The sequence below is a fragment of the Mercurialis annua genome, linkage group LG6 (genome assembly GCF_937616625.2).
Source record: "Mercurialis annua linkage group LG6, ddMerAnnu1.2, whole genome shotgun sequence".
NCBI classification, from domain to species: domain Eukaryota; kingdom Viridiplantae; phylum Streptophyta; class Magnoliopsida; order Malpighiales; family Euphorbiaceae; genus Mercurialis; species Mercurialis annua.
The window spans coordinates 8,810,289-8,832,354 of NC_065575.1; the positions used below are offsets into that span (position 1 = coordinate 8,810,289).

Below are 22,066 nucleotides of genomic sequence, written 5' to 3' on the forward strand. Positions count from 1 at the left end.
AACTAAAACTCAATAGTTAAAAGTCTTTAGAAGTCTGGAAGAAAAAAAAAGTAACTAAGTCCGGATAAAATTTATCCATTTAGCAATTAGAAAATTAATTTAATAAGTAAAGTTACAAATAAAAGTAAAAGTTAAAAATTCATTAAAATATAAAATTTAACTAAGTAGCTTAAAAGAAGCAAGAACTCATGAGAATGCTTTATTTGATAAACATCAATGAAATAGCTCGATTGGTCCTCTAATTATACAAGTATATAGATAGATTATAAAAGTTTAATGTGCAAATTGAAGCCTAAGGTTCAAATTATCTACTACAGAGATTATGATTTTTTTCTCTAAAACCACAAGTTTAATTTTTTCTGAACTTTTATGCCTAATTTGACAAGCATAATGAACATTTATTCATTTTTTTTCTTGAAGAAATTTTCTGACAAAATATACCATGTTTTCCAAAACATGGCATAATAAATAATTAAGACAATCGACTGCAAACAAAGGACATACTTTGCTCTTGAAGTCAGCATTAACATTGACAAAGAATGCAAATAATGCAGATAAAATTTGCAAATTACGATGGATAGATGAAAAGGTTCAAAAATTCAACATTAACAGTGAAGAAATTGAATCCACAACACTTTGATTCCTACATCAACTCATTGATTCCAAAATTTAAAAAAAACTCGCTAATAAGCAATTTCTGAGAAAAACATTCAAAATCTGTCGCCACTCGACCTTTCTATGCATCAGTTATTGGATACTCGAACACAACATCTTTGCCTGAAAGCTTCCTGTAAACTGCAGAAAATGTGTCCAACTTGTACTCGGTGTTGTTTTTCTCTTTTGGGTCCAAGAAAACCTATAAATAAACAGGATGCACGTATCATGAATAGAAGTTGATTCCAATAAATCTTTGAATAAATAAAAAATGTTAACAATCATTGTATATAAAGAAAATCATACTAATTATCAAAAAAAAAAAACTCATCGTTCATTCTCTCAATCACATAAGTTTAACAAACTTTCCATTTAATCCTGTCACAATACATAGAGCTGTCTCTTTTTTAAAGAAATTATTAAATTGTTCATTTTCAAATCACTGCCTCTTTAATGTGCATTGTTATTAATAATTGTTAATTCACCTAGAACACTAATTAAAGGATATACCAGAAAAGGACCAACTAGCATTTATAAGGAAAATCAAAGTAGGCCTAAGCTTATGGAAACAAAGAAGTATTAAATATAAGATGGGCAGCTTATGGAAACAAAGAAGTATTAAATATAAGATGGGCATCACAAATCTAAAAACTACTTGTATGCTGAAATACCTTCATTATCTTAGAACCATCCACTCTGTATCTGATTCGCTTTCCAACAATTTCAGCAGGCAAAACAAGATCCTCGAGCATTGCCTCATGCACAGCAGTCAGTGTGCGGGTACGGGGTCTTTGTGCAGCTGAACCCTTCTTTGGGGGTCTTAAGATCCTCCTGGTGGCCATCAGGATGACATCCTAACAGAGCCCAAAAAAACATACTAACATTATGAACTGAACTTGTTATAAGGGAAGCCATGCAAACGACAAAGGATTTTTGTTACTGTGACATCATTAAAAGCCCAATTGCATATATTTATATCTGGGTACAAACCAATCTACACCATGGAATGGTTATGCTCAGAGATCATGATTCTCGGAAAAAATAATATCCACAAGAAAAAGACTAGTAAATGATTGATTGCAAAATCACAAACCACACTTGAAATGCTAGTACAGAAAAATTCAAAACCTACAGTTAAAATTTCTTCAGCAAATGATATCAGGCATTAAGCCATAACTTAAAAGCAAACATATAAATAAACATTTCTATTTGAAAAAGAAAAGCAAACAGAGGTGCTCATTAACCGAAAACAGATATATTGCAAATCCATATAACAGCCTATAGATATGATACCATACCCGATGATTCATGTCATGTGAGTTTCCCAAATCAAATGAACAGCAGCACAGCATTATTAACTATCTTTCCTAGTAACATCAATGAAAAAAAAGACACAGGAGACAGACACATTACTCCCAAGTACCTTCCCACTGAACTTCTTCTCAAGTTCTCTGACAAGCCTAACATGAATCTTTCGGTAAGCTTTCCTTAATCTGTAAGGAACATGGATAATAACAGCCTTCTTGTTCCCAGCAACATCAACTTGACTGCAAGGTAAACAAAGAGGAGCTTACAAACATGCAAGGAACAAAAACAAATGCAGGCAACAGATATGTGCAACTGTGATTCTTACATTGCTGAATTTATGTAGAGATCCTTCAAGTCAGACTTCAATTCTGAGTTTGTGTTTTCCAAATCGAAGAGTGCCTACATATAATGACAAAATTTTAAAAAAAAACAATTGTAAAACACATTCAACAAAAAATATTCACCAAGCTATTCAAACCTGTGCAATAGTCTCCTCAAATTCACTAGGTTCAGCATCCTTATCCTTGTGAATCTTCTGCTTTGTGGTATACATCTTCAACAGAACTGGCACAGATAGAACACAACAGTCAAAACTCCGAAACAAAACCATTACTTTTAATTTGTATAACAGGCACTCATTACATAACTAAAGTTAATTACTAGCTCTGAAGAACTGAAATTTTGTCAATTAATGGCAATCACAATACAAAATCACATAACCTAAACCAAAAATCAACACATAATTACGAGATTTCAATTAATAAAAATGGAAACCATCCTCTAATCCACCAATCACCAAAACAAATTCCAAAATGTAAATTAAAAACCGAAACTTTATACCAATAAGAAACAGCATAACATGAAAATAAACTCCAAATCCCATATCAGAATCAATTTCAATAGAACCAAAAAAAGGAATACACAAGCAACACTGATTGAATCAAAGTTTGACAGTAAGTAAATGATTTTAACTTGCATTTTCCAGGCAACCAAACAGAAAGAATAATGAGAGAGTTAAAATTGTACCTCGAGAAGAAGATGTGAAGATCGGAGTGATGAAAGTGTGAAGGAATGGAAACGGAGGCTCCAACTAAAAACTAACCAGAGAAACCCTTAGGGTTTGCTTGTGAGAGATGCCTTTATGAGTATGCTATCAACGGCCACGATTGGGGCTTGCTTTTTACTTGGACGGTTTCGATTAATGGAGAGAACATGTCTAATCAGCCCAGCCTATTTTTGGGCTAGTCCGGCCCAAGTGTTGTAATAGTTGGGTTGGGACTTCTAATAGTTTGAGACAAGGGAAAAGGTACAAATATGATCATAATGTTGTCACCAAGGAGCGAAGATGACCTTGATGTTGCTACCAAGATGCAAAATGAACCTAATGTTTCAAAAACAAAACTTTAGACCCCTCTAATAGACAAAGTTAAATTTCACTGTTAAACTAAGGATCATTTTTGCACTTTTTAAATTATTAGGATCATTTTTGCGCTTTAATATCAACATTGTGGTCATTTTAAAAAACCACGATTATAAATTTAGTATGTAAATATTATTCCAAACAAATAAATATGTTTAAATTCTCCACATTTACTGTTTTTATAAATCATTTTTTTTATTTTTTTAGTATATCATACAAATTATTCCAAATATTATTATTTTCTATAATCCAATTTTAATATTTTAATATATATATAATCTTAATTTAAAATTTAGACCTATATCAACTAATTTATTAGTATTGCACGGTTCATAAAAAATAGAGAAAATTACAAAAATACCAAAAACAAGCCTACCATTTTCACACTCTACAAAAAAATTAAATTTTACTACACGAGTATAAAAAATTTCATCAATACCAGTTTGCTGGTTTACTAGCCATACTAACTCACACGTGACGTGCGGGTTAGTGTTTAGTAATACTTTTTTTTTTATTTTTTTTAATAAAACAAAAACTTGTGTAATATATTTGACTTAGGAACTGAATCTTGTGTAATCATTTGTGATATTTTTAATAATTAAATTTTAAAATACCAGTAGTAATATTAATTTTATAAATATAAAAATACACAAATATTGATACATACTGAATACGTATAAATTATATATCAGAGATGTATCTAATAAGTATATTTAAATATGTATTTATTATGTATTTATTATGAATTATTGATGTATTTATTACGTACATTTAAAAATTTACATTTTTAAATAGTAAGTATACATATTTGATACACATTATATATAACTCAAAAAACAAAAATGTATCCATCATGTATGAATTATGTAGTAAAAAATGTATACATCATGTATAAATTATATATTAAAGATATATAAATATAAAAACAAATCGATCAAATTAGTTGATCGATTTAATTAAATCGATAAAAATAAAAGATAGCAATTAAAAAGTTTAATTAATTAGATTACTAAACTCCAATTTTGAGAAGTATGATGATACTTCTTAATATCACTAATAGCAGTGAAAAACTTGCAGTCATGATATAGGAAGAGAAAGGAGATAGCAAAACTAGAGAAAAAAGGAAAGAAAAAAAAAGAGCAAAATCATAAGAATAAATAAGTCTAATAAGCAATGATGACAAAATCAGAAGACTATAATTTTTTTAGAAGACAATTTTAATTGGAAAGGGAAACAAAATGGCGGCAACACCCAAAAAGGTGTTAATCACTTTAACTGAGACATGACAGATTATCAGTAGAGTAACAGACAATAAGAGAGAAAACTTTCCTCCTCAAAACCAACCAGGTATTCACTAACTCGTATTGCTACCGCTTTACATGGATAGAGGGTAGAAAGAGGAAGGGAAGGGAAGGGAGAGAATGGAAAGAAAATGTAAAATTAAAATTTTATTGTGTTTTGATAGCTAACATGATTAGAAAGGTAAAGGGAGGGGGAAGAATATCATTTTTATTTGAACAAATGAAAAGAAAACAGACAATAATTTTTAATTGACTAATTTATTCTTCATAATTTATTATATGTTTTTTCATTTTTTAATAGTTTTAAAGAAAACCAACTAATTTAATAAAATAAAGTTCATAACATTGAGCTCATATGACACGTAAACAATTTTCACCTAATTTTAAAACGGTATATGAATTTGAAAAAATTGATAGTTAGTGTATGAAAATGACGATTTTAAACGGCATGATTAAAATGACAAAACATTCAAAGTTGGTGATTTTTTATGACATTAACCAAAAAATAATGATATTCATATTAAATAATAAAAATTAAAATATATGGATAATAATTTATGTTTATAATTATTAAAAATAAAAAAAATATTAGGATATGAAAATAAAAAACTTTCATTAAAATATTTAAATATATATAATATAAAAGCTAAAAAATTAATACGATTTTTTTTGATATGATGTGAATATTTATAAAAATAAATTGAAATTATTGAAATTTTATAAGGATAGAAAAGACATTTATTAACAAATTCATGTTTTTAATTGGAGTTGAATTTATCTACACCCTAAAATGGGGTGTAATTGATTTCAATTCTTGTAAGGTGAATAAAAACGAATAATTCACCTTATTTTCCCTTCTCTTTCTAATTAAACTATTTGTCCAAACAAAAAAATAATAATTCTCTTTCTATTACCTTTCCTTCTCCTCTTATTAACCTCAATCCATGCAAAGCGTAAAAGTTAAACATAGATATTTAAAAAAAAAACGAACTAAAAAGGTTATTAATAATGGAAGGTTATAAAAATCCTAAATCAGTAAACAAAGCAAAAGTTGATACATTTGTCTATAAGAGGGGAACAATGCTCACTTCAAATGGTACATTATATTCACTTTACTAAGACTCATCTTTTCGTACCTGATGGAGTCTGCCTTCTGAACCGGTGAGTGAACCTGCAAAACAGGGTAGAAGCTAACCGGACGGTGGTTGTCCGATTAACTCTCCGATGCTAAAGTCAGTTTAGAGCTTTGAGCAGCGTTTTGAGTATATGAATGTAATTGTGATTCTAGGCATACCTCGTCCTCCTTTTATAGTAGTCGAATATACCTAGTAGAGTTGTATTAGGCGGGTGAATCCTACTTTGTAGGGATTCGGCCGTATCTTAAGGATTCTCCTGATTTGTCGAGATCTACCTTAATCTGATAAGAGTCCTATTTAGGAACGTCTTCCTAAATAGTCTTATCTTCCTAAAGTAGAGCTTATCCTTCCATATGTAGTGTTTGTGTCCAAATAGGACAAGATTTCCATATTCAGTCGTTTACCCGAATCCCGGACCTGACGCGCTCTTGGCGGATCATGTGGGATTCGGTCTTTATTAGTATATTACCGAATCTTAGAGATTCGGTATCTCCTTCATATCTTTCCGTCTTCAGGGGGAGTCCGGTGTCGCCTGAGAGTGGATCTCCTGCAACTCGGCTCCATTATACTTACAGTAGGATTCGGTATCCATCATTAGCCCCCCCGCAAGTGAGCTGAAGTAGTTTGGCATTTATGCCTTAGTGGATTTTAGCTCTTTTGGAGCTGAGTTCTTTTGTACGGGCGAGTCGTTTTGTATTCCGGGCGAGTCGTTTCATATGTTTGTGGGTGACGTTTCTTCTTTAGTAAGATTCTGTACTGCCACGTGTTGTCCATCAGTAGAGGGTTATGACTGGATGAATGACAAGTGTCTTCGTGCGCCATTAGTATTATGGGATCTCGTCTTTGGATGATGGGGAGAAGGACTTTGCCCTGTCTTTGCTGTCGGATTGTCGTTTTGACAAACCCAAGTACATCGTTCTTTTAGAACAATATTTAAGTCGCCGTGAAATACTTTTGGCGGATCTTCCTTTAGAAGGTATTTTTCTAATCTTTTGTTGTTATGTTTTGTTTTGTAGGATGTCGACTTCTCTTGAACATTTGCTTGATAATTTTCATGTCGATATGACTGTAGATATGGGCGAGGTGACTAGCGGCGTTCCTAATCCCTCTACAACTGCTGTGCCGAATCCGACGCCTGATTCGGTGAATCCGGATCTTGATCCTGCTTCTGGAGATCAAGTTCCTGCTGCGACTTCCGAGTCGCCTCTGCTTCCTTCGAAGGAGTCAGGTCCTTCTCTGAAGGGGTTGCCTACCGCCGGCCAGAAGCGTCCTGCTGAGGACCAGGCTGGGGCTTCTACCAAGCGTCCCAAGAAGAAGAAATCTTCTGGGGTGTCTTTCGAGGAGGCACCTCGGTTTGCTGCTTGGGCGGACGCGCAAAATCCGCCTCGTCTCTCAAACGTCGCCATTCTTCATGCTTGCATGGAGAATATTATGATAAAAGAGGACATTGAGTCCATTGATCGCGAACATGGCGATAATTTGGCTGAGTTCGCCTGTCTCGGCGGTTTTTCGGTATGCTTCTTTCTTTTTTATATTATGATTTGTTTCTCTTTTTTTCTTTTGTTTTTCTTATTTGTTGTTTTCTTTCGCAGGTGGTCCAGTCCATCGCTGTTTTGGAGCGCCGCCGAAGGGATGCGGTGGATCAATTGAAGAAACTCCAGAGAGATTCCGAATCCTGGCTCTCCGAGAAACAGAAGATGGAGGATGAGGCTGGCGAGGCGACTGGTATGATCCAGCAGCTGAAGTCTTCCGTATCTGCCAAGACTCGGGAGATTTCCGCTTTAGAGGCTCGGGTTCGAACTTTGTCCGAGGAAGTCGAGTCTCTACATTCTTCTTCAGGTGCTCTCACTAAGGAGAGGGATGATCTGAAGAAAGAAGAGGAGCGTCTCCGCCGGCGATTGGGTGACTCTGGGAGCTTTTATTCCCAAGTCATGACTCAGTACCGGTTGGCGATCGGGGCAAAGCTGCGGGAGCAGAATCCAGGCGTCGATCTTTCTGGAGTCAATCAGTTGGATCCTGCTTCTTTGGCGAAGGAGGTGAAGGCGAAGCTTGATAAGCAGAAGCAAGATGCTCTGAAGAAGGCTTAGTTTTTATTTTCTCCTTGTATTTTTTTGCGTTTTAGTATTTTTTGCTTTCGCCTTTTTTTGTATTGGATCGTGGGCGGATCCTTTGTAATTTTTCTTCTGTTAATATAATGATCTTTTGACCATTGCCTTCTTTATTTGTAGAGTTAATCTAAACTCGTTTGTTATTTTGAGAAGTTAATCTAAACTTCTGCTGGTGTAATTTATTTGTAGGTCCGAATGGATCCTTTTATTTATTTGACTCGGACGAGTCTAAATTATTTTTTAACTAAGATTCAAACGACTCTTGTTAAGTTGTATGTATTAGGTCTCGAGCGAGCCTATAAGATTTGTTTCGCCAAATCGCCTTTTATTTCAAAAATGGAAATAAGTACAAGCCATGAATTTATTGATAATACTTTCTCAGGTGTTCTACATTCCAATATCTGGGTACCATGGACCCAGTTATTGTCTTTAGTCTATATGCGCCTTTGCAGTAGCTTCTTCTATGATGAAGGGGCCTTCCCAATTAGCTTGCATTTTCTTTACTCCTGCGTTTCCTCTGCCAACTTCCGCGTTTCGTAAAACCATATCGCCTCTTTGAAATTCTCTAAACTTCATTCTTTTGTTATGGTATTTTGCGGCTTGCTTCTTGTATGTAGCGGCTCGGGCTACTGCTTCATCCCTTCTCTCTTCTAGTAGGTCTAGACATAGTCTTGTTCTAGCCTCATTGGTTTCTTCTTCTAGATAGTTTACTCTGATACTGGGTATGCCAATTTCTACTGGAATTACTGCTTCAGTGCCGTAGGCGAGCCTGAAAGGTGTTTCGCCCGTTCCTTTTCTAGGAGTTGTTCTGTATGCCCATAGAACGCTGTATAATTCTTCTACCCAGTTCTCCTTGTACTGAGAAAGTCTCTTTTTTATTCCTTGTGCTATGGTTCGGTTGGTGACTTCTGTCATTCCGTTTGTCTGGGGGTGCGCTACCGAAGTAAATTTCAAATTGATCATTAGTCCTTTGCAAAATGCCTTGAACCGCTTGCAATTGAATTGTTTGTCGTTGTCTGCTATTACAGTGTGGGGTATGCCGAATCGGCATATTACTTCGTTCTTGAAGAATTCCTCTACTTTGGCTGCGGTGATGGTTGCGACAGGTGCTACCTCTACCCATTTTGTGAAGTGCTCTATTGCGACGATTAGGAATTTCGCTTGATGTTTTCCCGTTTCGAACGGTCCAACTATGTCAATCCCCCAAGTGGCGAACGGCCATGAGCTTTCCATTGATCCTTGAGGCACTGCCGGTACACGACTGATGTTGTCGTGTCTTTGGCATTTATCACATTTCTTGACTAATGCTTTTGCGTCTTCTTTGATGGTTGGCCAGTAGTATCCCTGGAGTATTGTTTTTCTTGCTATGGTGACTGCTCCCTCGTGCGCGCCGCATATTCCTTCGTGGATTTCCTTTAGGATGGATTCTCCTGTCTGAGGCGAGACACACCTAGACCACGGATGAGTTAATGAGGTTCGGTAAAGAACTCCATTGTGAAAAGAGTAGTTGGCAGATTTTCTGATGGTGCGAATGGCTTCGACTTTGTCTGTTGGTAACTCGCCGCGGTCTAGATATTTGATCAGTGGAGTCATCCAGGAGTCGGCCTCCTCGATTGCCATGACCTCTGTTTTTCTGGTGCTTGGTGATTCGAGAATTTCCTTTAGCTGCATTTTAGTGAATAGATCTCCGAGTTCTGACGCTGATTTGGCGATGGCGTCGGCTTCGGTGTTTTCCTCTCTCGGGATTTGAATGATTTCCCATTGTCCTCCTTGTGCTTCTAGCTGTTGAAGCTGTGTTTTGACTTGACTCAGGTATTCGATCATCCCTGTTTCTTTGGCTTGATATTCTCCCTTGACTTGATTTACCACCAGCTGGGAGTCGCTATAGATCTTTAGGATTTCCGTTCTTATTTCTAATGCGAGGCCGAGGCCTGCGATTAGGGCTTCATACTCAGCTACATTGTTGCTGGCGGCGAATTGGATGTTTACTCCATATTCAATCTTGATTTTGTCGGGTCCTTTGAGGATGGCTCCTGCTCCAGCTCCTTTTTCATTTGATGCTCCGTCTACATGGAGTTCCCATACCAAGGCTGGTTTGGGTTGGCCAGTCTCGGTTGGAGTTATTTCTGCTACGAAGTCCGCCAAAGCTTGTGCTTTCAGAGTTGGGCGAGGTTCGTATCTTATGTCGTGTTCGCTGAGTTGGATGGACCAGTGGACTAATCTTCCGGAGGTTTCTGGTCGTTGGATCGCCTTTCGCAATGGTTGATTTGTCCTTACCACAACATTGTGACTTTGGAAGTAGTATCTCAGCTTTTTAGCTGTGGTCAGTACGGCAAGTGCCATTTTTTCGATCTCGGGGTATCGTGTCTCCGCGCCCTTCAGGACTCGACTAATGTAGTAGATTGGCTTCATCTCGTTATCCTCTTCCCTTACCAGCACTGTCCCGATGGTCTCGTTCGTGGTGCTGATGTATAGGTATAGTGTCTCCCCTTTCAGCGGTCTGCTTAGCAATGGAGGGGTGACGAGGAATTTCTTTATTTCTTCAAAGGCGTTCTCGCAGTCTTCATTCCATTCAAATTTTTGTGTTCCTTTGAGGGCTTTGAAGAAAGGCAAGCATCTTTTTGCTGAGCAAGACATGAATCTACCGAGTGCTGTGATTCGCCCGTTGAGTTTTTGAACTTCATTTATGCTTCTTGGTGCCTTCATGTCCATAATTGCTTTGATCTTCTCGGGGTTCGCCTCTATTCCTCTTTGAGATATCATGAATCCCAGGAATTTCCCGCCTTGTACGCCAAACGTGCATTTGTCGGGGTTCAGCTTCATTCCAAACTTATTCAGTATGTTGAATGTTTCTTCAAGATCTTTTGCATGGGTTTCTTCTTTCTCGCTCTTGATGATTAGGTCGTCTACATACACCTGGACTCGCTTTCCTATCTCGTCTTTGAACATGAAATTCATAAGTCTTTGGTATGTTGCTCCAGCATTTTTCAGGCCGAAAGGCATTGCCGTGTAGCAGTAAGTTCCTCCCTCCGTGATGAATGAAGTTTTTTCCTGGTCTTGTTCCTTCATCTGGATTTGGTGGTAGCCTTGAGCTGCGTCGGCTAGGCTATACATCGCGTGTCCAGCAGTAGAGTCCACGAGTTGGTCGATATCTGGGAGAGGGTAGCTATCTTTAGGACACGCTTTGTTTAGATCGGTGTAATCCACACACATTCTATTTTTTCCGTTGGCTTTCTTTACGATAACTACGTTAGCTACCCATTCGGGGTAGTGGACTTCTCGTATGAATCCTGCTTTCTCCAGTTTTTCTACTTCTTCAGCGATTATTTTCTGTTTTTCTTCCGAGAACTTCCTTTTCTTTTGCTTCACTGGGTTCGCCGCTTCTGCTACATTTAGATCATGAGTAATGACCTGGGGGTCTATTCCGACTATTTCTGATGCGTTAGCAGCGAAGGTTTTGACGTTGTTTTTCAGCATGGCTGTGATTTCGCTTTCGATCTTTGGGTTCATGTTTGCGCCGAGATTTACTCTTTTCTCCTTGTCGAGTTGGAGTTTCTTTGTTTCGCCTTCGGGTGCTGTTTCTTTTTCTTCGATGTCGTGATTAAGGATTTCTTCTATTGCCATTGCTTCGCCTGATTCTCTTATTGCTTGTTCGTAGCACTTTTTCGCCTCGGCTCGGTTCCCTTGTATCGTGATAATTCCTTGTTTCGTCGGTATCTTCATGGTTAGCGCCTTTATGCTCGTCACGGCGGCTGAGTCGTGGAGGAAAGGTCTCCCCAGTATCGCGTTGTACGGCAGGTCGATTTCTACGACGCTAAACCGTGTAGGTAATTCCTCGCTTTTCCTTGTCCTTCCTAGCTTGACGTCGAGAGTAGTTGTTCCATTGGGCTTAATTGGCAAGCCCCCAAATCCTACCACAGGCGTGGCATTTCTCTTTAGTTCCGCTAGGTCTCCTCCTAGGCTTTCGTAGGCCTTTTTTGTTATCAGGTTTATTGCGCTTCCTTCATCGATTAGGATTCTCTCAACGTTCCAGTGTTCGATGATCATGGCCACTACCAGAGCTTCGTTGTGCTCTTCGGCTATTCTCCCGAAGTCCTCTCCGTCAAAAGCCACTGGAGGAGGAGTTGAGAGTTCTGTTGCTTTTCGTTTTCTCCGTGTCGTTTGATCCTTCAGGTTTACTCTTTCAGAAGTCATCTTCTTCAATGAGATTTGTTTTTGAGTTCAGAAAAGCTCCTTCTTTTGAAGTTTAGTTAAGCTTTTCCCACAGACGGCGCCAATTGATGGAGTCTGCCTTCTGAACCGGTGAGTGAACCTGCAAAACAGGGTAGAAGCTAACCGGACGGTGGTTGTCCGATTAACTCTCCGATGCTAAAGTCAGTTTAGAGCTTTGAGCAGCGTTTTGAGTATATGAATGTAATTGTGATTCTAGGCATACCTCGTCCTCCTTTTATAGTAGTCGAATATACCTAGTAGAGTTGTATTAGGCGGGTGAATCCTACTTTGTAGGGATTCGGCCGTATCTTAAGGATTCTCCTGATTTGTCGAGATCTACCTTAATCTGATAAGAGTCCTATTTAGGAACGTCTTCCTAAATAGTCTTATCTTCCTAAAGTAGAGCTTATCCTTCCATATGTAGTGTTTGTGTCCAAATAGGACAAGATTTCCATATTCAGTCGTTTACCCGAATCCCGGACCTGACGCGCTCTTGGCGGATCATGTGGGATTCGGTCTTTATTAGTATATTACCGAATCTTAGAGATTCGGTATCTCCTTCATATCTTTCCGTCTTCAGGGGGAGTCCGGTGTCGCCTGAGAGTGGATCTCCTGCAACTCGGCTCCATTATACTTACAGTAGGATTCGGTATCCATCAGTACCCATTATATCCTTATTAACTTGAGCATCGGAATGAATTAGAAGTCCATGTCCAAATTTCATTTTGAGAAAATTCGTTCAGATACTGTCTTGGGTTAAAATATTTAAATTTTTACTGTGACAAAAATTAAATTTGACTTATACGGTTGGAAACTTTTAATTTTGAGTTATAACTTTATGTTTTACACAAATAAACTTTTGAATTTGACAACATACAAATCTGTTAATTTGGTAACACCCACAATCATCAAGCACTTTCCTATTTCTTTTAGATTTCCCCAAGATTCTTGCTGACTTTAATTATTCTCTCATTAACCAAATATTTTTCCATTTTTGTTTGAATTTAAATTTGCTTGTCCTTTTTATTTATCTTTCTTTCATTTTTCTACCTCAACCATATTTAAAGCCGCCGCCGCTGGAGCCCAACCAACTCAACGAAATTTCTAAGAAGAGAAAGATGATGTCGGTCGTGGCGGTCGGCGGGAGGTCATGGCGGTGGTAGGTTATTTTTCTTCTTCTACAATTCATTTTTAAAGTTTTTGAATCGTCTTTATTTTTTTATATTGAAGTTCATGTAGAAGAAGAAGGGAGTGACAGTGATTTCGAGAATTTCACTGTCAATGTCGTAAAAAAGAACAAACTGATTGCTCCTCCGCCCGTTTATATCAAGGTAATTGTTCTAAAAATTCCTTTTATGTTATTGTTTTTAGAGTTCAAAATTCCGCATCATCTTTAATTAAAATTCCTTTGATCTTATAATAAACAACAACCTTCAACGTTGTCACTGTTGCATTTTTTAAAAATAATTACTGTCAGTATCCATGTTAGTTAACCATTAGGTCACTATTAGTACATTATTAGTTAACTTATAACAGAAACTTTAATTCTGCAAGCATTTCTAAAGTTTTGAATCGTCTTTGTTATTTTTTTATTTGCAGTTTTTTTCTGTCAAACTGATGAAAAAAACGATAAACGAAGGCGGTTTGAGTTGAACGAAGAAATCAGTCGTTGGAGTGGGATGAAGATAGGCGAACGATGAACGAAGGCTCGGCGGCTGACAGCTGTTGTCTTTTTTTATTGTAATTAGAATATTAGCAATGATGTAAAAATAATTAAGGTTAACTATATGTTTTCTAATGGTTAATTAATAGTTAACTAACTTTGTATGATTTTTTATATAAAACATGAATATATATTGATAATTACTTTTTTTTAATTACAGTTAACTAATATGTGACTAATAGTTAACTAACAGTTATTTTTATACGTATGATTATTTTTAAAATAATTGAAATTTGATGTTTATTTGTTTTTTTGTTATATTTGAATAATTTTGAAAATAATTACGGGGTAATTATATGTTTCCTAACAGTTAACTATTAGTTAACTATACTTGTGTTGGTTATCTAAAAACATGAATACATAATGTTAATTATTTTTTTATTAGTTAAAGTTAACTAACAAGTGACTACTGGTTAACTGACAGTTAACTAATTTGGTGTACTGTTAATTTTAGGATATATTATTGTTAGATTTATCTAAAAATGATTTTATGATGTTAATAATTTTTTTTTAAATTTAATTTATTAATGGTTAACTACGTGTAAACTAGTATATCAGTTTTTTTTTACAAAGAAATGAATTTATATTATGTATTCATATTTGTTGATTGTTTATGATGAGTTGATGAATTTCTTGTTTTGCTGGATTTTTTTTGTTTCTCAAATGCTTGTTGTTTTCATTTTTTTAATCATTTTATTTGTTTGGTTTCCCTTTTGCCGTTTATGGCATATAATTCAAATTATCAGTTGCTATGATTAAGGATTATTAAAGATTCTTGAATATTAATTACTATATATTTATGCTTTGAGATTTTATAGGAGATTTTGATTCTTATAACCACTTCCTTCTTTTTTTATAGTTGACAGTAATCCTCAAATATCATAAAGTTATTTGTGCAAATTGAAAACTTAAAAAGTATGTCATTAATTTTTTTTTGGTCAACAGTAAAAATCTAATTAATTATAGTCATACATGGTACTTATTAATTTTTCTCTTTCATTTTCTTAGTCATATTTCACCTACCAGCGAATACAAATATACGTTAGAGAAGTACCACATCAATTGCCATATCCATCAATAATTTTATTCCATTCAGTATTTTCAATAAATTGAAAAGTAGGGTATAATTCCAAACCATTTATAAATTAGAAAAAATCCAAACTATTTATATACATAAGTAAATAAATTTAATTCTTTTTGTTGAATGGTATAATACTAAAAGGTGTCCAAGACAAAAAATCAACATAAGAACTTACGCACAAGATGCCAAAAACAAGGTGCACATTAAAAACTACAATTTTAATATTTGAAAGTCCTAATTCTTTAAAAAAAAACTCCAACCTACTAGCTAATTTTTAATCCTACCCTAACGTTGAAAACTGGTCAATTTTTTCCTATTTCGTATTTTATCGTTTCAATTGTACCTTGAAATTTTATATTGACGTTTTTTTCATTTGGAAAAAATTAAAAATGTTCTCTATATTTAATATAAATTAATTGTATATGTTTAAAATTTATTTAAATTTAGTTAAATTTATTAAGAATTTAAATTACTTTTAATTTGATTATGGTTTTCAGTTAGTTTTTTAAAAATAAAGGACTCATTGTAATTTTTTGAATGAAAATGAACCTAATTTTATCTTTAAACTCAGTTAATTGAATGATTCCATTCTTTAAGTAAGAAAATTTATCAGAAATTAAAAAATTAAGATAAAATTGAAACGATAAAATATTATTTAAAATTATGTTATTAAATAAAACGCCCAATATATGTGTAATTATGGGCCACTTTTTAGTTTTAGTTTGGTTTTAAGTTTTTTTTTTCCGTCTAACTATTTTTGAGTGTCTTAAATTATAGGCTTATTTTATATTTTAAAAATTAAGTAGTTAGATAAAAATTAAAAGGGTTAAATGTAAATTAATACACCAACTTTGACCTTATTTGCAATTACAACATAAACTTTTAAACTTGGCAATGTTGGTAATGAATTTTGCACTTTTGGCAAATCGATACATCGCTTATATTTCGGGACAATTTTGCAGAGTTGGAAGTCAGGATTGCCACATAGGCTGAGAAGTTGAAAAATAAATGGTTTTTCAATTTGCCAAAAAGTAAAAGTTGATGGCTATTTTCGCCAAAATTTTAAAGTTAGTGTTGTAATTGCAAATTACGCTAAAGTTCGTGATTTCATTTGCAAACGTGCCAAATTACGTGGCAAATAATGAAATTTATTGTATCAGTATACGTGTTCTTTCCGGTTTCCAACTCAGCAAAATTGTCCCGGAAAATAATCAATGTATCGATTTGCCAAAAGTGCAAAATTTATTACCAACATTACCAAATTTAAAAGTTTTTGTTGTAATTGCAAATTAGATTAAAGTTGGTGTATGATTTTGTCTTTAACTCAAATTAAAATACACATAACTTAATTAGTTTAATAATTTTAACACTTATATATATATATATATATATATATATATATATATATATATATAATATTAAATTATTTTGAATCACTATTTAATAAAAGTGTATTGAAATTGTGAATGGATTAATAATTTAGTAAGAGTACTACAAGTAGTTAATATGATTTTAGTTAAAAAAATGGGCGATGGAAGTATTGTATATTACATTGTCTTTTTTATATATAATTAGGAAGAGAGGAGCGCTTATGGAAGGATTCGAATCAATGGCGGACTCAGGATTTTTTTTTAGCCTGGGCTAAAATAACATGCAATCATTTAAGAGAAAATTAAAAAATTATTAGAGTTTGAGGATTGAATATTAAAAAATTATTACATAAATATAAATAATAAATTAATTTATATCGATACGACATCAAAGAAATTGAAAGTGGGTAATTTTATTGTGAAAGAGAAAAGAATTAAAAAGTATTAGAATTAATAATTAATAGTTGAAAATTTTATTTTAGTTTATTAATAAAAAAATTAAAGATATTTATATTATAAAATTTCAAGAATCATGTCGGAAAAAAAGGTGAAAAGTTAAACAATTATGATATGAGGATTTGAAAACTTAAGTTAAATTTTTCTTATAAGTGCAAAATTAGAAAAGAAACTGGAAAGTTAAGTGAAATTGGACAAAACATTTCCGACGATAATTTATTTAAAGTTTAAACAAACATAAACGGGTCCTGTTATTTTAAAAATAGATATTTGGTCCAAGAAAAGGACATTAAAAATATTAAAAAGGAATTGGTCTTCTTCTTACTCAGCCCGAAAATAGGGTTTTACAGAGCAGTGTCGACTAACACGCTTTGCCGTCAGCCCGTAACTAACTTTTACTTTTCCAGCGGCAATCCTGACTGAAGCCTTCCCTAGTCCAAGGGTAGATCCGCCCCTGATTCAAATCCACAATTTTGACAATCTGATGTCCAACGTTATACCATTTGAATTACAGCTCACCGGTTACATATTAGATTGTTATTAGTAATAATTTTATTATAATAAATTAAAATTTTATATTTAAATAATATTTTGATATTTATATAATACATAAGTCGCAGTAAATCATGCCAGTGGGACTATTTGTCAATGTCAATTCATTTCCGGTGGCGCCAAAGTGGCAAAATTGCTATAGCTTAAATCTTGTAAGTCAATATTAGTTAACCGACCTAGATTCTTTTTAATGGCGATGGTATTGAACATGTGAAGATTATAAGCTTTCACCCAGCTAATAGATATTTCTAATTAAAAAAAAAAACTATTTAAAATAAATCCTCTAAGATAATTTTTTTAGCAACGAGGAATTTATGTAAAAATAAAAAATAAATTTAAGATGAATTTGCACTTTTTAATATACTTATGATAACAATTTTACTTCTACTAATTTGGTTCATTAATCATATATATTAAAAAATTATAGGAATAAGGAGATAATACATTATGGTATAAATGAAGGTAACATGACAAATGAGAAATTGTTATTGAAGATAAATACAGATAAATTTCCAATCACAAAAATAAGTCATCCACTATTGCATGGTTTTGTTGGTAGGTGGATCCTTTCTAAACTAGAAAGTCTTGCATTTAAATAAATAATAAAATTAAAAACTCTTTAGAATTAAACATAAATGTTATAAAAAGATTTGCTTCCTAGAATTGGCTCGATTTTGTGGGTAGCTAGGTTTCCTAAATATGGGTTAATTAATTCAACATATATCGACTGCTCCATTAAGAATAAGCTTTTTCTACTAATATGATGGCTTTAAAATTGATCAACAACATGAAACTAAAAACACAATAACTCAAGTTTTGGAAAGGTATTTTTTTAACTGAAAATGTTATAAATTTAAATTGTAATTATATTTATAGCCGATTAAAAATTAAATTGACTTCATATTACAAGATTTTCAATAATCAAATGATTTATACCCTCCCACTTCTCTCTGACAATATAAACAAAAAAAAGTAATATCATAATTCAATTGATCTTTATTTTTCTCTCGTTTTGGAAGGAATAATTTTTCGCGTTTGTGAAAAGATTAGATCACATGATCTTAATAGAATGATGCTTCTGCACATATCATTCGAAATATAACTTAGTGATTTCATATTTGTTTGCTTATACAACTATTATTTATTTAGACAAATACTTCATGTAATTTCTTTAATGATATACGCTAAAAATATAAGCGTCAATGATTCCGCATATGAAATTTAGTGATAAAAATATTGTAGTTCCATTTCAGAATCTCATCAGTTTCATATTCTCTTCCAATTCAAACATGTATATATAGTTGTAACATTTTGGTGGTAGCCTAAGTAGCACGGAAACGGAAACGGGAAACGGAAACGATACGAAACGGACACGGGGAAACGAAAGTTTTTCAAAATGAAAGACACGAAACGTGGGGGAAACGTGTAAATAACAAAAATTTAGGGATATATTTATAAAAATATTATTTAAATATTTATGATAATTAACAAAATAATTCAATTTAATGTACTAAATATTTAAAATTTTATAAATATATAAAAAATATAATACAATTCAACACAAATAAGTATATTTGTTGTATTGTGGGCAATGCGAATGTAAAATTTATGGGTAACTAGTTAGATTTTTTTATTTGTGGGTAATAATTTTAAATTTTTTACAAATTTTAATTTTTATTATTTACAGAAACGGCCCGAAACGTTTCGTACGGGTGTCCAAGAGTTTCCGGTTTCCGAAACGTTTCCGAAACGGGAAACGCAACTTTATCGAAGTTTCCGTGCTTCTTAGGTGGTAGCAAAATTAATAATTTCTTATCACACAATTACATAATTAATTACTCCTAGGCTAAAAGTCTAAAAGCTTCGCATACTTGTCAAAGTAATTGCTTGGACCATCCCAGAAAAAAGCAGAGAAGACCATAAAATTAGTAGTATAAGTTTCTAAATCGCCATAAATTCCTCCATGCTCCAAATGTCATTATCACCAAAATCGCATCCCATCCAATTACTTTCCGCCACTTGGCTACCGCTGACCGGAGTCTCGGACACCGACTGAGTTGCTAGGTCCGTTGCTTCTTCCATGTAACTCATGCCATGAAAATGGCTCGTTGAAGAGTTTGAACCGTTCTCTGAGTCTGAATAATTTTGGTCATGCTGAGGCAATAGGACCTGCGCGGCTCCCAGTTCCGGTAGTGTCGGTAGAGGTAAATTATGGTCGGGAGTTGATGATGATGATTCTTGAATCTTTTGAAGCAATCTTGGCATCCAAAATGATCTAACTATTTCTTGAAAAGCTGTACTATTTGCATCAATTTTAAGATGCTTGGCTTGTTTCTGAACTCGGGTTCTCCAATAATTCTTGATCTCATTATCAGTCCTTCCTGGTAAATGTTGTGCTATTTTTGACCACCTGATTTATTCAAACAATTCAGTTCAAGATTTCTTACGATTTGAAATAGACATGCGTTTATTTGTATATAATTATAAGCACTTGATCAATTCGTATACGAAGATTGGTACTATTATAGTCGGTTTAAGGGGTGCGAGATTTTCTATTTGAACTTCGGATGGTATCAGTGTCGGAATCAGAAAATAAAAGGAGTCGATTAAAGAGGATAAATACATAACAAAAAGATTTTAAAGGAATTTTGAATACCTGTTACCCAATTTCGAATGGAGATCAAGAATCAAAACTTGTTCATGGGGAGTAAGATTTCCTCGCTTAACATCAGGTTTTATATAATTTAGCCATCGAAGTCTACAACTCTTGCCCATTCTTCTTAATCCTGAAACAAAAATCATACACATCAGAATTTATCAAACTTAAATTTTTTAACTATATATATATATATATATATATATATATATATATATATATATATAATATTAATTAAATACCTGCATGAATCGCAGCCAAATTCCATCGGCCTTCTCCGTGACGAGCAATGTAATGAACGAGGAGAGTATCTTCTTCAAGCGTCCAAGGCCCTCTCCTGAGCTCGTGATGATCTTCTTGATCTTGATCATGATCAGAATTCATGATTATTACTGATTAATTAATTTGAAGCTGCTATATATGCTAACACAAGCAATATGTCATTTACAATTTTAATGAATTTAAATTGAGAGAGAAACATTGTTTAAATGATTTTATAGTAGCTAGTGTGCTTGATAGTTGATAGCTTTTCAAAATAAGTAGCTTGTAGAAATAACCACATTGGGGTTTCCATTTATTTTCCTTAAAGTCTTCTCTTATGAATTTAAATCAATAAAAATTCATTTTAACTCTAAAATTTTAAATAAATGGTCAAAAAGCCTAAATTTGTAATTTTGAAAGAGAATTCTCAATTTGTCAATAACCGCCATTGGTCATAAATTAAGATTGACATAAGATTAAGATTAAAGTGAAACTTATCCAAAATTAACAAATAAATGATTTTTTTTTTAAAATCACGAATTTGAACTATTTGATCTTTTATTCCAATTTGAAGGGACAAAGTTAGCCCATATAGAAATTTAATTTTCTAAAATTTAGACGGTATTTGATAAAGTTAAAAATTAACACTGGAAATTGAATTTTAAATGCTGAAAAAAAAAAATTGCTAATTTTTTTAAGTGTTTAATTAAATCAATCTATTTGATAACTGCAGTTATTGGAAATTATTAAAATTATTATATCTACATATTAAACCTCTGAACATTGACTATTTTAAGGGTTAATTACATATAAAATCCCACATTTACACAAAATTTCAAAATTAATACGACTTTTAAAACATGTCAATTCAGGGCATCACCTTTCATTTCTTTCAAAAACAGCTTTAGCATATTTTTAAATAAAATTTTGCTGAATTAAACACCCGATAGGTCTGCCACATGCCATGTCATATCAATAAAAACGCCACTAAAAATTGCCAATGAAAAGAAGCAGATCCATATGGATCTGCTCCTCATGGTGGCGGCCGTCAAATTTTTTTTCCTGACGGTGGTAGTTGGTTGCGGCGGGTCAGTGGTATCTGGTGGGAAAAAAATTTGTCGGTGAATATCAGAGTTGGCGGTGGTTTCCAATGGGTGCGGCGTTCGTCGGTGGAATTGAGGGGTGAATTGATATGGTTTTACACAGTTTAGGGGAGTGATATCCCCACTCTTTTTTGGGTGTTTTTGATACGAAAGCACAAGTTGCGGATTAGTCTGCAAAATGACTATTTTGATATTTCGTGCCAAGTTGAAGGGGTAAAGTGATCCTTTGTTCATCTACAATTACAACACAAATTTTGAAATTTGACAATGTCAGTAACTAACTTCGTTTTTTTGGCAAATTGGTACACCGGCTAATCATGCAACAACACGTAGCTGTATATTTATTACTCCCTATGTCCCACAAAGATAGGCCTCATTGAGTTTGTGCGGGGATTAAGAAATAAAAGTTAAATGAGTTATTGTTAGTTAACTTCCTACTGTACCCTTATCTTAATTATCTACATGTTTTAAATAGTTTTAACTATATATTTTGAAAACACCAATTGCTTATTGAGATTACAAATAAATTTCGAAAAACTAAATTTAATATTAGTTTTTGTATCGGATTAAGTGATTATTAAATGATGATTAGGAGAATATAATTTGAATGGTTGAATTGATTAAGGATAAATTTGACATCTCAAATAAACTAAATGGAACTTGACTTATATTTTAGGACGCCCAAAATAGCAATTTGGCCTATCTTTGTGGGACGGAGGGAGTAC

At 33.6% G+C, this 22,066-nt stretch overlaps 3 protein-coding genes across 3 annotated transcripts; 1 reads left to right on the plus strand and 2 right to left on the minus strand.

Annotated features, from left to right (window-relative positions):
- Positions 1–560: 560 nt before the first annotated feature.
- On the minus strand, positions 561–3,099 carry LOC126653822 (40S ribosomal protein S7). Its single transcript, XM_050347771.2, has 6 exons — positions 2,989–3,099; positions 2,441–2,526; positions 2,288–2,361; positions 2,078–2,201; positions 1,326–1,508; positions 561–856 (listed from the first exon to the last, which is right to left on the minus strand). The coding sequence occupies exons 2-6, from the start codon at positions 2,513–2,515 to the stop codon at positions 737–739; spliced, it is 576 nt and encodes a 191-aa protein (XP_050203728.1). The 5' UTR covers positions 2,516–2,526; positions 2,989–3,099; the 3' UTR covers positions 561–736.
- Positions 3,100–6,788: 3,689 nt separating this feature from the next.
- On the plus strand, positions 6,789–8,053 carry LOC126687526 (uncharacterized). The gene is made up of 3 exons (XM_050382087.1): positions 6,789–7,331; positions 7,412–7,570; positions 8,048–8,053. The coding sequence occupies exons 1-3, from the start codon at positions 6,837–6,839 to the stop codon at positions 8,051–8,053; spliced, it is 660 nt and encodes a 219-aa protein (XP_050238044.1). The 5' UTR covers positions 6,789–6,836.
- An 11,184-nt stretch (positions 8,054–19,237) lies between these two features.
- LOC126688101 (transcription factor MYB62-like) lies at positions 19,238–20,551 on the minus strand. Its single transcript, XM_050382678.2, has 3 exons — positions 20,220–20,551; positions 19,978–20,107; positions 19,238–19,731 (listed from the first exon to the last, which is right to left on the minus strand). The coding sequence occupies exons 1-3, from the start codon at positions 20,359–20,361 to the stop codon at positions 19,263–19,265; spliced, it is 741 nt and encodes a 246-aa protein (XP_050238635.1). The 5' UTR covers positions 20,362–20,551; the 3' UTR covers positions 19,238–19,262.
- Positions 20,552–22,066: the final 1,515 nt, after the last annotated feature.

Excerpts from the sequence above, each read along its gene's own strand:
- LOC126653822 (XM_050347771.2), bottom strand. The coding sequence starts at position 2,515 with ATGTATACCACAAAGCAGAAGATTCACAAGGATAAGGATGCTGAACCT. Across the intron at positions 1,509-2,077 it reads AGAAGAAGTTCAGTGGGAAG|GATGTCATCCTGATGGCCAC; the intron begins GTACTTGGGAGT and ends GGGCTCTGTTAG. Across the intron at positions 857-1,325 it reads ATGGTTCTAAGATAATGAAG|GTTTTCTTGGACCCAAAAGA; the intron begins GTATTTCAGCAT and ends GTTTATTTATAG.
- LOC126687526 (XM_050382087.1), top strand. The coding sequence starts at position 6,837 with ATGTCGACTTCTCTTGAACATTTGCTTGATAATTTTCATGTCGATATG. Across the intron at positions 7,332-7,411 it reads CCTGTCTCGGCGGTTTTTCG|GTGGTCCAGTCCATCGCTGT; the intron begins GTATGCTTCTTT and ends TTTCTTTCGCAG.
- LOC126688101 (XM_050382678.2), bottom strand. The coding sequence starts at position 20,361 with ATGAATTCTGATCATGATCAAGATCAAGAAGATCATCACGAGCTCAGG. Across the intron at positions 20,108-20,219 it reads TTTGGCTGCGATTCATGCAG|GATTAAGAAGAATGGGCAAG; the intron begins GTATTTAATTAA and ends TTTTTGTTTCAG. Across the intron at positions 19,732-19,977 it reads CATTCGAAATTGGGTAACAG|GTGGTCAAAAATAGCACAAC; the intron begins GTATTCAAAATT and ends TGAATAAATCAG.